The 16,585-nt window shown below is 41.2% G+C and overlaps 1 protein-coding gene across 9 annotated transcripts in view; it reads right to left on the bottom strand.

The window, feature by feature from the left end:
• Window positions 1–3,432: 3,432 nt before the first annotated feature.
• LOC117969377 (phosphatase and actin regulator 4-like) overlaps window positions 3,433–16,585 on the bottom strand; it is a 68,055-nt gene continuing 54,902 nt past the window's right edge. For 5 of the 9 annotated variants that reach the window (XM_058997748.1, XM_058997747.1, XM_058997749.1 and 2 more), the window contains 10 exons: window positions 14,870–14,962; window positions 14,446–14,577; window positions 12,437–12,863; window positions 10,754–11,004; window positions 10,272–10,431; window positions 8,814–8,869; window positions 8,483–8,544; window positions 5,833–5,970; window positions 5,327–5,403; window positions 3,433–4,832 (listed from right to left, as the gene is read on the bottom strand). In XM_058997748.1, the coding sequence (XP_058853731.1) occupies window positions 4,817–4,832; window positions 5,327–5,403; window positions 5,833–5,970; window positions 8,483–8,544; window positions 8,814–8,869; window positions 10,272–10,431; window positions 10,754–11,004; window positions 12,437–12,863; window positions 14,446–14,577; window positions 14,870–14,962 (1,412 nt within the window). In that variant the 3' untranslated portion in view covers window positions 3,433–4,816. The remainder of the gene's footprint in view (window positions 4,833–5,326; window positions 5,404–5,832; window positions 5,971–8,482; window positions 8,545–8,813; window positions 8,870–10,271; window positions 10,432–10,753; window positions 11,005–12,436; window positions 12,864–14,445; window positions 14,578–14,869; window positions 14,963–16,585) is intronic. The other 4 variants (XM_058997752.1, XM_058997753.1, XM_058997750.1 and 1 more) reach the window with 3 other exon arrangements.

The raw sequence follows: 16,585 nt of genomic DNA, 5'->3' as shown, positions 1-16,585 counted from the left end.
AGTTCAACAACGTTTAACAGCGTTTAAGTTCAACAACCCTAAATAAAATGTTGTACCTGTTATTAAGCAGTAGTATTTAAAAAGAACAGAAGCCAGTTATCACTTCAGGGAAGTAGGCTTCAACAACATTGCTGGGGAGTTGGTTCCAGACTCTCACAATTCTCTGTGTAGAAAAGTGGCATGGAGCAAAGTTCATCCAAATGATCTAGACAGCATTCAGAACTGGGCAGACCCATGGCAAATGACATTTAATAGAGAAAAGTGTAAGGTACTGCATGCAGGCAATAAAAATGTGCATTATAAATATCATATAAGAGATACTGAAATTGAAGAAGGGGACTATGAAAAAGACCTAGGAGTTTATGTTGACTCAGAAATGTCTTCATCTAGATAATATGGGGAAGCTATAAAAAAGGCCAACAAGATGCTCGGATATATTGTGAAAAGTGTTGAATTTAAATCAAGGGAAGTAATGTTAAAACTTTACAATGCATTAGTAAGACCTCACCTAGAATATTGTGTTCAGTTCTGGTCACCTCGTTACAAAAAGGATATTGCTGCTCTAGAAAGAGTGCAAAGAAGAGCAACCAGAATTATCCCAGGTTTAAAAGGCATGTCATATGCAGACAGGCTAAAAGAATTGAATCTATTCAGTCTTGAACAAAGAAGACTATGCAGTGATCTGATTCAAGCATTCAAAATTCTAAAAGGTATAAACAATGTTGACCAGGGGACTTTTTTGACCTGAAAAAAGAAACAAGGACCGGGGGGTCACAAATGGAGATTAGATAGGCATTCAGAACAGAAAATAGGAGGCACTTTTTTACACAGAGAATTGTGAGGGTCTGGAACCAACTCCCCAGTAATGTTGTTGAAGCTGACACCCTGGGATCCTTCAAAAAGCTGCTTGATGAGCTTCTGGGATCAATAAGCTACTAACAACCAAATGAGTAAGATGGGCTGAATGGCCTCCTCTCGTTTGTAAATGTTCTTATGTTCTTATGTTCTTAACACCATCCCTACTGTGAAGCATGGTGGTAGCAGCATCATGCTATGGGGATGTTTCTCATCGGCAGGGACTGGGGCACTTGTTAGGAAAGAAGGGAAAATGAATGGAGCAAAGTACAGAGAAGTCCTTGAGGAAAACTTGCTGCCCTCTGCAAGAAAGCTGAAACTGGGACGGAAGTTCACCTTTCAGCATGACAACGACCCAAAGCGCACAGCCAAAGCTACACTGGAGTGGCTAAGGAATGAAAAGGTAAATGTCCTTGAGTGGCCCAGTCAGAGCCCCGATCTAAATCCAATCGAAAATTTGTGGCATGACTTGAAGATTGCTGTCCGTCAACGATTCCCAAGGAACTTGACAGAGCTTGAACAGTTTTGTAAAGAAGAATGGTCAAATATTGCCAAATCTAGGTGTGCAAAGTTGGTAGAGACCTATCCCAACGGACTCACAGCTGTAATTGCTGCCAAAGCTGCTTCCAAAAAGTATTAACTCGGGGGTGGAGACTTATCCAATTATGATCTTTCAGTTTTGTATTTTTAATATATAACTTTTTCCCCTTAACAGTGTGGAGTATGGTGTGTAGATAAGTGGAAGAAATCCTCATTTAAATGCATTAAACTCTGAGGCACTGACACAACAAAATGTGAAAAAAAGTTCAAGGGGATGTAAACTTTCTATAGGCACTGTACACATACACAAACCTAATTTGCATCATTATAATATATCCCCTTTATTTCTTATTTTGTAAAATAATTCCATAGATCCTCTTGAAACAGATATCACACAACTTCCTTGTATTTATTTATACCCAGTATTGCGCAATGTCCTCAAACGAGGACACACGTGAATATTGTGTTTGCACAAATATCAAGCGATATATTTATACACTGTGTTAGTATTACTAATTTCACATTGTAATGATCCCTTATATAGTAATGCTAGCTCTACACCTTTAACAGTTGGAGCTCTTGAGAGACTGACATCAAACTCCACCTCCCAACAGAGGAGATGCATTGTGGGTGCATGTGTAAAATGAAGAGAGTTGAACAAATAGGGCATGGCGGTTAATAGTTGTGCAGGGATATTAGAGGATTATAAAAAGCAATGTAACCTGAATGTCTTTCAGAGTTGGTACTAAATACCAGACAGGGAACTCTTATGATACTATGCGTATATTTACTACCTGTGGCTTGTGTGCTTGTGAGGACAGGGTAACAAAGTATGTGATTGAAAATAAACTGAGGCCTTCAGACAAGTCTGGACTTCTGTGTATTCAGTTAAGTACTGTTTCCTACAACGTTACTCCGGCAGAAACCTTACAACACATATTGTGCACTACAGCCTGTTATGTCCCTGTGACAGACAGAATGATTCTTGGTGATAAATCTCCCTCCCGACTTATGAGTGCCCTGGACTGGATCCAGACAATTAATTCGCAGGGTTAGGCGGAAGTCGGCCATCTAGAAAGGGGGTGGAGCTATGGTACACTAAATCATCGACCCGGAAGAGAAACGATGTGGCAGCCACGGATTGGAGGAGCGGTTGCAATCGTTAACCAAGGGGTCATGATTGACGGTATATAAGGGGACGTAGCGAGGTGATCTGTTCCTTTGTTATGGTTAACGGTAACCCAGAAGGAGAACCGTATTGCGTATCGTGAGTGTTTTTGTTTGTTTTGTCATGTCTAATTAAACTGTTTGTTGTTATTAGACGGCTAACACGATCCGGAGCTGTCGCTACAGGCCAGCACAAAACCTGGACAACACTGCACTTGTTTCACGATAACTTAGGTACACGGCACTGATTGAAAGGGTCAGACTGGCGATACCGCCCTATACACCAACTGGACCCGTAATGACGGCCCCAAGGGCAAGGGCGCAGAAAATGGTGGCGGAGGATGACCCAGAAGCTTACCTGGACTCCCTAGTCTCCGCCAACAACGGCCTACTCACCACCTAAGTTCAATGGAGCAGCCAAGAACCTCATCTCTCCGCTCCACCCACAACACCAGGACTGAGACCTCCTAGACCGCTGACTCCAATGGGCAACCTTGCCTCCCCTCCATGGAGGCTAAGGCTGGCCCCCAGCTGGGGTAGAGTTGCTGCCCCTGCCCCATTGCCATACCAGCAACGGGACAGATATTTAACCTCTGCTCCCTCCTTCCCCCCCTACCTGTTTCAGATGCCACCAGCTGGGACACCAGGCCAGGTCATGCCCATCTGTGATGGAGTGTGACATGGTGACATGCAATTGGGCACCAGAAGCGGGTTAGCGAGGGGAAAATGGTCAGGAGGGGCCTTGTATTGGTAATGTGATTTTGGGAAATGTGAAAACCCACGCATTAGTGGACACGGTGTGGGCATACCTTAATTAAACAACAAACATAACAATTATATTTAAACAGGTAACAATCAATACAAAGAAACTTGTATTTTAATAAGCTTTTAATTAAATTCTGCAATAGCTTTTACATTTCCAAGAGGTGTTGCTAAAATTCTGTAGCATATTTCTTAAAAAAAAAGATACATCCATGAGATAAAATACAGAGCAGGCACACATTTGCTACCAGTTGTAGTAGTAGTGTCTAATTCATTTTCAAATAGTTTGTGCTTAAAAAATCCCTATAATACTTTTTTTAAATATATTTAAAATTGTTTTCATTTTTTGTGTAAGATAGGAAGACAAGATATACAGCGCGATCAATTCCATGTGCAGAAACACAATTCTATACAGCAAAGGTGGAGGAATCGACTTCCTACTGGCCAAACAGAAACTAAAGGAAACAAAACGAACAAAAGTTCCTGCCGAAATGGTTCTCCCTGTCAATCTCGGTGGGTTATAGGTGTTGTGTGTCTGTACCCTGAATGTCAGTCTACTAAATAGTTTGTTTATGTGTATTTAAGGAGCTGTTTTCTTCCAATGATACAGGGGTGAGTTTCTTGGGGTGTAGTTGTGTGGGATCATTTAAAAAGCTGTTATCTCACTAATCATGTGATTAGTTAGTTTCCCCTCTGAGCTGATAGTTGAGGACTACAATTAAGACTGGAAGAAGAATCCAGCTGTACAGCATTGAAGAATCCAGCTGTACAGCATAAAGAAAGACAACCAGTTGCTCTGTAGAAGCTTTGTGCTGTGGCGGAAGCCTTTATTAATCCACCTAAAATTCTCAACTGTTGGCCAGTAGTGACGGAAAAAAACCAACCCCCAAATTAGAGATGGGTCTTACTAAAACTAATGTTTGTGCAATAGGAATATTTGCAACATTATTATTACTATTTTCCATAGGTTATCCTGCTATGAAACACTACAGCAGTTTATATACAAGCGTTCCCAGTGCACTGTTATGAGACATTAAGGTCCATTTTGTTAGATTTTTTTCCCCTGATCATTCCAAATGGAAAAAAAAGATAAAACAATACAATAAAAAAATCTAATGTTCTGTACATAGTAGAGGCAAATAGGCATCATTTCTGAGGAAGAAGGCAGAGCGTTGAGGCCATTTTCTTCAGGAGGAATGCAGGATCACTGAGCAGAGAGAAGTCTTGAATTCAAACCTTCCCTCTCCTTCCACTGCCTTGGCACACAGTCCCCCAGTTCCTGGGTGAAATACTGCATCTTCTTTCTATTACTCTTCTTCTTCTTATTATTACTATTACTATTATTATTATTATTTATTATTAATATTATCATCATCGTTCCAGGATTCCTGATGAAGTACATTCAGAGCAGCAGTCCCCTAGGGAGCACAAAGTCTCTGCGATCCCTTGCAGGACTTGAACAGTAAGTGCTGGATTCCCAATATCGGGGATGCTAAGGCCGATGAAACCTGAAAAACAAGAAAAGGAAATATGTAAGATGTGTAAAAACCCATTTAAACTCAATGCAAGGTCAACCTTATTGAGGAGCTCTTGACAAACATTAGTGACCTTACAAAGACCTTTCACCTGGTGTTGGGCTGCCTTGCCAATATGTTGTCCCACTTTAGTAGTTTAGAACTGAAGTGTTCAAAACACTAAATATGATCTCACAAGAACTACTGAAATTGAGAAGACTAGCAAAACTCAGCACAGTAGCTTCACTTCTAGTCTGTGCCTCTTCTTCAATTTCACTCCTTAGACAATCCTGTATTGGATAATCAATGTTGTCTCACTGACCATCTGAGCTGTGGTCTGGTGTGAGATATTACACCATCATGTCTTATTTCTACACAGGGCTCATGATAAAATGCTGGATTTGTATTTTCAATGTTTCCCCTCACTAGTGATTACATATTTAAATATATAGCTTGGCAACTCCACAAGCCAAACGAGAGTTCTTTACCTTGTATATATCCTACTTTTCTCATGAACTTCCATTTCTGAGCTTTTGAATTCATTGAGCTCCTTTCGGATTGCAGCCTGCAGGTGGGAAAAAGCCAAGAAAACACAACATGAAACAGGATGTGCAATTTGTAATTTTACACAAGTTATAGTGATAACCCACTCAAAATATTGAAAGAGTTGAGATCCATCGAATAACTCTTTCATAATTGATGCTGCAGAGTGAATATTTATATTTTTTAAATGGATCTCATTTTGGAATTTATCTTGCATTCTTTCACATCCAATAACAGAATGACCTGGCAAATCACCAATTCTCTGAATTCAGTAGTTCAAACATACATTCTTTTCCCACATTGTACTTGTTATATAAACAGAATACTCCATGAAGGCTCACAGTGCTGTGGTTATTTCACTCAGGAGGAGGGTCATATTTAACACAACAGCCAGCAAGATATTTTTAGGGCACATTGCTGGCACTCTGGAGAGTGTGAACGGAGCCCGTACTTTATCAGCTGGAGTGAGCTTCGTCCACGGCTTGTCAGCCCTGCGGTCATAGTCGTGTGCATTTGTGCACTCCACGTACTCGTGAAAACGCAAGATCTTCCTCTCCAGCAGCTCTGCTACTGTGGGCCTCTGACTCAGCTGCAAGAGAGGGAGACAGAGGCATAGGAATCAACCAATCACAGTGCTGTATTTGCCAACATTCCAGTACCTCTTCTCCTGTGCATAGAACATCACAATTCCAATCTTCAAAAATAAAAACCAGTACCCTAACACAGCATCCTATTAACTTCCACTCTATCTTTGAATTTTGATGCACTTGACACTAGTTTCTCAGAAGAAATTGTAACCGAAATCGCTACAAACGTTTGAAAATGTGTTTTTTCGGTTGCATTCTGTTCAGTCTCACCGCTACCTGTTGATTTTGAACTCAACCATTTACAAAAATAAAATATTTGTTTAACCCCTTCAGTGCTAGATGTCCTAAAAATACACTCCTAAAGTGCTAGGGGACAGTGTACGTCCTTCCATATATCGCACTGTCCTGCAGGCTGCGAGTAACCGATCGTTTAAAAAATGTCACGGAGCGTGTGGGAGGGTTTAATCTCTAGAAATGTGTGAATGGTGTATCGGTTACATCACTTAAACAGTGGATGATTGACGTATAAATCAGCCTATAGGAGTTATTCGTGTTGTTCAGTCTGGAATCCAGGAAGTCAGCAAACTAAACTCTGTATTATACTGCAGATCGTGCTTTGATCTGAGCAAATGTGATGGCTACAACATTTAGCAGACCAGAAGAGCTACTTTTGGCAAACCTTATCTTATTTTCAACAGTTAGTTTCAGAAATAATCGATCGCTATTGATTGCTACAGGGTGCCCTATATTGGACCGAAACGTGATGTATATCAATGGCATTGTGCAGGCTGCGAGTATAAAATTTGATAGTTTTTGTAAAGCACTTTTTGAAACGAGCACAAAATGTGACAGTTATCTTGCCAATTTGAAGTTTTCAATTTAGAAGCCTTATAATGTGAGGTGGTAATCCTTAATTTTGAAAATGAAATTTGGGCATGTTATACTCTATGCATTGCAAAAGGGGTTGAAGTTCATCTCATGTTTATGAGTCTAGTACCATTGAAATCCTCACAACCTACAGGTTCAGAATGTATACGGTTTTCCAGCTTCCTTTGATACAGTTTGTGCAGAGGGGTCAGCAAATACAGAACAAAGGCAAATAAATAAATAAATACATAAATAAAATACATGTTTTATATATGTCACATGCTGTACTTTTATTCCAAGCAAAATAATGTCCTATAGTTTGAATTTTGTATGTATCTAGTTTTTGAAAATATAGTTTCTATGTGCCACAAAGTTCACACTATGAAAAATGCAAAGATCATTTGACCTAGAGGTGTTCTATTTGTGTATGTTTATTTCTTTAATAATAATAATGTTTAAGGAGCAGTGACAGAAACATAACTGCTAGAATATATAGTCAACATACTGACAATGTGAAACATATACAATGTGTCTGATTACCATGTTAAAAAAATAACTTTTCCAGGGATTTAAAAGTTATAGAAAACGCAATTTTTCACTTTATTTTTATATTTTATCCTCACAAATGAAACATCACTGAAAAGTTCAGATTGTGCTGAAAAAACAATATATAGGTTTCCCTATGTTTCCTTTAGAGACTTGTGAGAAATCTGACATTGAAATGATTCAGTCCCAAATTCAGGAAAAACTTCTAGCACCGAGGGTTCCAAAAGCCCTAGCAGTGAAAGGGTTAAAGCTATTCCCCAAGTACAATGTTGATGTGCGTGATTCATAAGAAGTTACTACGTCGTGTGTCCGTGTCTCTTATTGTAGAGGAAACATCATTTCACACAGTTTGAACTCCTCTCACCCAAACTTCAGAGATGACATTCATTATACAGTGAGAGACGCCCAACACGTATCATATTAACTTAGAAAATTGCTTGTTTGTGCTTTTTGGCGTGAGTGATCTATAAATCTATTTATATGCATGTATTGATATTACATCAGTATATTTATAAACACATTTTTAATATTGGTACTAAATCATTGTATCATTTTTACATGCGTTTTCTTTTTCTCTCGAATATTCATGTTTTTTTTATTCATTTTACTGTAACTTGTTCATACTCATGTGTTTTGACTGTTTGAATTCATTTCACTGTAACACTGTTTTTATTGACTTGTAAAGCTGTAGTATGAAAGGTGCTGTAGAGATAAATACTCACTTCGTGACACAGACTGGCTGAGAAATAACTTTTACTTAATGATCTTTACTTTATATAGCAGCAATGTATTTATCTATATATAAAAACATGTATAAAATTAACCCCGGTTTCAGTATTGTGTAAGTTATTAGGATGCACAGACAATGGTATTTACTGTACTGGGATGCACAGACAATGGTATTTACTGTACTAGGATGCACAGACAATGGTATTTACTGTACCTAATTATTTTGAAAGCCCGCTTTTACTTTAGCAAACTACAGAAAACAGAAACCCAAACTCCACTGTGCTCAGTATACAAACAATACCCAACGTTAAAAAAGCACATCCTCACAATTCCCAAGTCCTGGATGACACAGGCTATCAGCCAGATTCCTACCTTTCTTGTGAGCCTCCGCTTGATTTCTCGTCTTTCTGCCTGTCGATCAGCTTCATTTCTTGCTGAAGGAAATTAAACAAACAGATTAGACTGTGAACATGAGAATGGAAAGCAGTTTGGTCATCCAAGTGTCCACTCATTTCAAATGGTGCATTTGAAGGGAAGATAATAATAATAATAAATAATAATAATAATAATAATAATAATAATAATAATAATAATAAATCACTCTCGCACAAGGGCTCGTTAAACTGCAGTCACTCTCGCACAAGGGCTCGTTAAACTGCAGTCTCTCTCGCACAAGGGCTGCAGGAAGGAGAGCGGCACTCACGCTGCAGGATGTTACGCTGCTCCAGTTCTTCAGCAGACGGCCTCTGACTCAGCCGTCTAAAGGAGGAAAACACAACATTAACACCGCCTCATATAATCACAGCACACATTAACATCTCATATAATCACAGCACACATTAACACCGCCTCATATAATCACAGCACACATTAACACCGCCTCATATAATCACAGCACACATTAACACCGCCTCATATAATCACAGCACACATTAACACTGCCTCATATAATCACAGCACACATTAACACTGCCTCATATAATCACAGCACACATTAACACCGCCTCATATAATCACAGCACACATTAACACCGCCTCATATAATCACAGCACACATTAACACTGCCTCATATAATCACAGCACACATTAACACCGCCTCATATAATCACAGCACACATTAACACCGCCTCATATAACCACAGCACACATTAACACCACCTCAATGACAGCACAACAGTTTCATTCTGCACCCTCATAAGGCTTCAAGTGAATAACATCACAAGAACGATTATGTTCTGCACTTAATTGTAGTGCTCAATGATCAGCACAAGGGGGCAGTAGGTGTCACATTGAAAACCCCTTGCTATATGCGCCAGCAGGCACTGCACTGCACTGCACTGCACATGTTCCCAGTAGGGCAGACTGGGCGTGTCTCCCGCCTTTGGCTTGAGTCCACAATTTCTTGCTCTTAAGAAATATGTACAGTGCATGCTTATGAAGCTGCCAACACCCTGAACAGGTAGTCAGTGATGTTATTGTGTGCGTTCACATGAAGGCGTACAGCTTCAGATCACAGAGATGGTTTAACCACAGGTGTGATTCAAAGCTGCAAACTTGGATTAGATAAAAAGTATGAATTTTGAAATATGTAAGTGGGAGCTGACCAGCTAACAATATCGTCATATTCTATTACTGGCAAGAATAACTGTTTATAGTCTGAATGCACAGATCGTAATTATGCCTTTTTACATGTTAATAATCCCTATTGGGAATACCAATGGATATTAAGAGTTTTTTCTTCTTTTTAGTTTTGTTATGCATAATGGTAGAAAACAAAAGTAAATAAAATAAAGTTGCATCAATACAGATTTGTTTGAGTACAAGCAGCTTGCAGCTGGACTGGCTTGTTCGGATTGTCCTGTTTCTGAGAGTGGTTGACAGACGCAGCTGTGCAGAACTCCAGTGAACAGGCAGGGTGGATATGAACAGAGTGTGAGCAGCATGGCCAGGCAGGGTGGATATGAACAGAGTGTGAGCAGCATGGCCAGGCAGGGCTGCACTGGATATGAACAGAGGCAATATTGATCTCAATGGGGGCAAGAGAGATGAGAGAGACAGGTAAAAAATAGTGCCTTAAAAAAAAAAAAAACACCAAAACACAAAAAACACCAAACACCAATCTCCAGAGGGATGTGTCCTCTCCATCGGGGGGTGCCGTACCTTGTAAGTGCTGTCCCGATCTGTATGCGGAAGGCCTCCCACTGCTCCCTGCTGTGCTCTGGAATGCTGTCCCTGTCCCCCGGATTCAGCTCCTGCTGGTGCCGTTGGTTCAGCTTCAGAGCCATTGTGTCTTTACGCTTCACCTTGTTTGCCAGGGAACCTGCGGCAGAGAGAAGCTTTCTTCAGGGGTTGCATGGGGGCTCCCCAAATCCTCAACACCACTCACAGCTGCTCAGTGGCGATGCCCCATCTACTGCTGCGACCATCATGGGAGCCTTGGCATCCAGCCTGCAGAACTTAACTAGTATGCTTAAAATCCAGATTTCAGTACGCCCTTTTTTTGTCCTTAAGTTTTGTCACAGGTACAAACACATTTTTCTAAATAGTGGTACGTGACATGCTTTTAATATATAAATCATCCTCAATTAATTATGAATTTATTTTTCAAAGTGAACAGGGATATTTGTCAGGGTGTTACTCACTGTTGCAGCTCTCGTCCTCCTCGTCGTCGTCGTCGTCGTCCTCCTCCTCTTTGTAGAGCACGGGCCCGTCGCAGTCCGAGTCACTCTGCTCCTCCTCCTCCTCCTCCTCCTCCTCCTCCTCACTGCTGCCCGCCCCCCCCACCTCAGGGATCACACTGACTGAGAGACGATCTCCCAGGTACACACGCCGGCTCCCAGCCTGCAGCTCCGGAGGCAGCTCCTCCTCCTCCTCCTCCTCCTCATCGTCAGGACTGAGCGAGACAGCGAGAGACACACACAGTCAGGGCACACTAAAGGAGTATGAAAATCTCAGCCTCCTAGGCAGCACCACAGTCCAGTGAAGACTAATGTCACGATACAGTATGTATCACAATACTGTACATCATAACAACAACAACAATCTTTTTAATATAGCGACTTTCACAATAAAAATTGCCACAAAGCACTTCACATGAAAAGCAATACAAACAAAATAAAAAACACATAGAACAGTAAAACAAGGCAGATAACAAAAGGAGCATCATTTTAGCATAAAAACACTACATTATAAAAGTGTGTTTTTCATCTTGTTGTAAAAGCAGTGACACTTGGTGCTTCCCTTACAGAGCTAGGCAGATCATTCCAGAGTTTTGCGGCCCTAGAACTGAATGCTTTACCACCTGTGTTTTTTTTTTTGTAATTTGTGGGATAGTAAGCAACCTGGCATTCTGTGATCCGAGTGGCGTCTAGGAATATATGGTATTATTATTTGTTTATTTAGCAGATGCCTTTATCCAAGGCGACTTACAGAGTCTAGGGTGTGTGAACTATGCATCAGCTGCAGAGTCATTACAACTACGTCTCACCCGAAAGACGGAGCACAAGGAGGTTAAGTGACTTGCTCAGGGTCACACAATGAGTCAGTGGCTGAGGTGGGATTTGAACCAGGGACCTCCTGGTTACAAACCCTTTTCTTTAACCACTGGACCACACAGCCTCCCCGTATTAAAAGGCCAAGTCAATTTAATGCCTTATAGGTTAAAAGCAACACCTTAAAATCTATCCTGAATGGGACTGGAAGTTAGTGCAGAGATGCTAGCACAGGAGTAATGTGATCTCATCTCTTAGTCCCAGTTAAAATTCTAGCTGTATAAGTTGCAGTCAACTGATACAGATATAACAAGATATACAACAAGATATACAAGATATAACATGGCTATGAGTACCAGAGAACAGAGCATAACCAATTCTAGAAGATACAAAAGCATGCATCAGTCTCTCAGTATCTGAGTGGGTAAGCGTACTTCTCAATTTGGCGATATTTCTCAGATGATAAAAATACATTTTAGTAATATTCCTGATGTGTGTCTCAAAAGAAAGATTTGGGTTGAAGATCACACCCAGATTTCTCATTTCATCTGCAAGTTCATAAGAGAAGCAACCAAGGAGTATATCAGACACATTACTTTGTTTATTCTGAGACCCCAGAATGATCACTTCTGTTTTATCTGAGTACATGTGATGATTCCAATGGACTACTTGTATGAAAAGAAATAATAAATGAGATAACTATAAAAACACACATTCTTCATTCAAGAACCATTTAGATAACTACAATGAGCTATGTTGTGCTTTTGTGTATTATGTATGATAGTTCACCGATATGCACCACAATGCTTCCACCCCTAGCTGTGCAGTACTCACACTTTGAGCAGCTCGATGGTGACGGGCAGAGACTTGGCCCGGCCCCCCTGCTCGCTCTGGCTCTCCAGGCTGGTGTCGAAGAGCAGGGAGTGGGCACGCTGGGAGCCCTCAGGGTTAGGGGTGGCAGGGCCGGGGCTGGTCAGGGCACGCTGGATCATGATGTGAAGCGGGACCTGTGCCTGCCGCGGAGCAGTGTCAGGGGGGTTCGGCTTGCTCGGGTGAGGTCGAGGCGGGGAGGGGGGGATGTGGGTAGGTAGTGCTGGGTCAGGGACACTGGTCTCCTCTGTAGGCTGTATGGCAGGGGGAGCTGTGCTCGGGGGCTCCTGGGCACTGGGCTTGGCGATGGGGGTAGTCCTCTTCGGGGGCAGCGGAGGCGAGGGCTTTGCTGGCACTAGAGTCCCGCCTCCCACTGCCTGCGACAGCTCAGCTGTGACAGGAAGGAGACATCATTACACATTACTGACTGTGCCAAGAAAATCTACTGCCAATCATTTCATTTCCAAGCACAGACCACCGCTGGCGAAGGATGCACAAGCAGCAGCAAGTGTGCACGCTACTTTTAAATACAAGCGAATGAAAGCCAACATGATGCACAAGCCTTTAATAAAAATGATTTGCAACGTTCCTCCTAGCTTTTAAACATACTAAAAGGTGCTGTGCATGCAAGTGAGAGATGCTTGTTCTCATAACCTTGGAACAAAACAGGGCCCCGTTATAATGATCTGAACTGCAGCAGACGACCACTGCTAAGACAATTAAAATAGGGCCCACAGTCACTGTGGAGGAGCATGCAGAGGTAGGAATATATTATTATTTCTTCTTCCTGGTGCTAGATGTCCTGTCCCCACCAGGGTGGTTGGGAAGTACAGGTTTTAACAGAATTAAATCACAGAAAGAGAACTCGGACAGGCTAGAACTGCTCTATTTGTTACCTTTTCTTTTAAAACTGCATTGGATTTTAGCCAGGACCTCTGGATCAGTTGAAGCAGACCAGACCTTGTTTTATAGCCTTATTCTAAGAACCCTCTGAATCATCTCTCATCTCCATGGGAGGAATTGTGTTTGTTACAAACTATCGTTAGATATTTTAAAGGATATATTGATGAAGGCACTATATTTAAAGCCTGATGTCCTATGTTTTTGTTGAACTGCCATCTCATGTAACTGCTGGTATATGATTGACATGCCACCTCATCAGCTGCTGGTGTACGATCATCATGCCACATCTTAAAAGAACACTCCACAATAACTAATATTATATATATATATATTATTATAATATTATATATAATATTATAATAATATATTAATAATATTATTAATATATTATTATAATATTAATAATATTATATATACACTCACACATATATACATCTATATGCTAGGACCGCAACTCGAAATACGCCCCCATCTAGATTGGGTCGTCCACATCGGGTGGGGGGTTAATTTACATTTTTAGAACCCTGACAGCTTTTCGTGTTCAGGGTGGGGTTGTCTTGCGAATGACTCCGTCACGATCCAGAAAATTCACTTAACCCTTACCCGATCTGAAGACCATCTGAAAACACAAGCAGTGAGCAGTAACGTCCCAGTGCGCATCCGTCTTCCGATTACAGCTACAGTACCCATTAGCTGAGCTGTGCAGTACACAGCAGAGTACCATTATTTTTGCTGTATTCAAACAGAAACCTAAACATTCTATATTTGTTTAATTCTAACAAATAACATTAATAAAATCAATTTCGGGGTTCTAAACATTTTAATGAACCCCAACCTGATGTGGTCGACCCGATCTAGATGGTGGGGGTAATTCGGGTTAGGGTCCTGATACACACACACACACACACACATACACACACACACTATATACACATATTTAGGATATTAGTTCATCTTTAGCAAATGAAACATGCTGCAAATGTGTCAGCGACAGGACACCCAAACAGGTTAGGGAAGCCGCCATCACTGGGAAGCTGCAATGGAGACACTGAATCCTGGTTGCCCTTTACCTGTATTGGGCCGTCTGGCATGTCTGTAGAGACACAGAGGCAGGGACAGGTAGACATCGTATTCACCCTCTCGTTTCCAGCACGAGCAGTACAGGGGGGAGGAATATTTATTGCCCTTGTGCAATGTGGAAGCTAGTAAAAACGAGTCACATGTGTTCTTCAGCATTAGAGTTCACACATTATACTTTAGCATCCTAGCTGCTGTGGTGGAGAGGAATGCACAGCTGGCCACGTTCCTGGAATATTCCTTTAAGCTACCGACTGTCATGCAATCTCTTAACCTGCTGTACCATCATCATCATCATCATCATCATCATCATCATGCCCTCCACACACACATTCCACTGTGACCCCCCCCTCCCCCCCGCCATGTGCTCAAAACTGGGTTCTCAAGGCAAAGCGCTCTGAGTAAGGGGATAAATACCTTGAAACACCCTATGCTTGGGGGACGTTCTAATGCCCCCTGGAGGACTGTTCCAAACAGTCGCTGAGTAACTAAAGGCTGTCTTGTTTTTTTCTGTTGGGGAAAACAAACATGAAGGGTATTAATATATTACTTTACATTGGTGGGTACTGGGCCCGCCTCAGTGTTACAGAAACCCATTGGCACAGGGGAAAACAAGGTAGGATTTGTGGACCAACGGATTCCCAAAACGTACCGACCTGTAAAGCTCACACAGTCTGTTCTGCAACTACACATTTAAAACCAAACGGACATCTTCCAGTTCATTACATCTTGTTAAAAAACCTCAAAAGCTCTTCGAGAACTGCGGATGGCTTCTTCAGAAATGCATCCCTATTCCTTAAAACTGCTAAATTCATGCATTTCTGGCTTTGGTGTAACAGGTTAGTGTCTGTTCCTTCAGTGCTTCTCAAGGACAGTCCCCAAATATCCACAACAGTGCAGGCTTACGGTTTAAACAGGAACTACATACTTTGCTTTGTTTTCCAGTGCCCATAAAAGACTATAAAATAGACTAGATTCTGCAATATTCTGCAATTATATGTATATTGCTCTGTGCATACTACAATACAAAATAATGTAGGTCTATATAAAAAAAAGAACATGTACAAAGCAGGAAATTGTTTTACATGTGGTCTCATTAACCAAGCACTGAGAATGAACTGCCATTAGTATCAGCACATAGCTACTGCAGTCTATAGATACAGACAGACAGTAGTGTACAAGACACTTCTTTATATCTGTGAAACTGGGTCCCATAAGATCCTCCTGTCATCTAATTTTGTTCTTGCTACAGCAGCAGCACTGTTGGTGTGGGAGTGGAAAAACACAAATGTGTTTTGATTACAGCTGGTAGCTCCAGGCTGCACTGCAGACAGGCATGTTACAGTATGTGTCCTCTACGAATGGGGCCGGGCTGCTTCCATTTTATATAGATTCATATGGAAGGGCACAGCTGAAATGGAGATGAAGTGCATTGCATTTGAATTGCCCTACAACGCGTGTTAGTGTTACAGTATCTGAATCCTTTGTTTAGTGCAGAATGAAGAAAAAATGTACTAAACAACCAAGTTGTTTATATGAGGGATCAGTCGAAACCAGTTAGATGGGAGAGGAGGGCAGAAGCCTGTGCTCTGGAGCGGACCATTAAAAACAAGGAGAAACCTGTTCCTACAGGAATCACTGTTCTCATACATGTGCCTGTGACCAATGTTCCCTCTAATTTTGTTTTGTACTGAGCGGACTACAAACTTCTGAGCACTACTTTTCTGTCAATGGGCAGCTTAATTGAAAACTAAATAAGTGACGTCACAGTTAATATGAACTGCCCTACTAAACAATGATCACCAGCAAACGTGACTGTCGGTAAATGCAACAAATAAACTCAAATATCAGCAAGAACAAGGCACTGTAAATGTTCAAGATTTTAAATTAGGTTTTAACATCGTGCGACCGCACTTTCCATCCTTTCAGCGCCTTCCTATTAATTACCAAACCAAAGAAATAACATGGCACTCACACACAGTATTACCTTCGATCAAACAGAAGCACAGGAAGCACACACCAATGCAGTTATCAAAAAGTCCACGTACTACTATAACATAACTTTTCTGCAATTGTATTATTTTTTATTTTAAATGGTGTTGTAAAGATGTTGCCATCTCTTCGAGTTTTAAG

This window comes from Acipenser ruthenus, chromosome 23, assembly GCF_902713425.1.
Source record: "Acipenser ruthenus chromosome 23, fAciRut3.2 maternal haplotype, whole genome shotgun sequence".
In the NCBI taxonomy this organism is placed as follows: domain Eukaryota; kingdom Metazoa; phylum Chordata; class Actinopteri; order Acipenseriformes; family Acipenseridae; genus Acipenser; species Acipenser ruthenus.
This window is presented reverse-complemented; position numbering and strand designations above follow the sequence as displayed.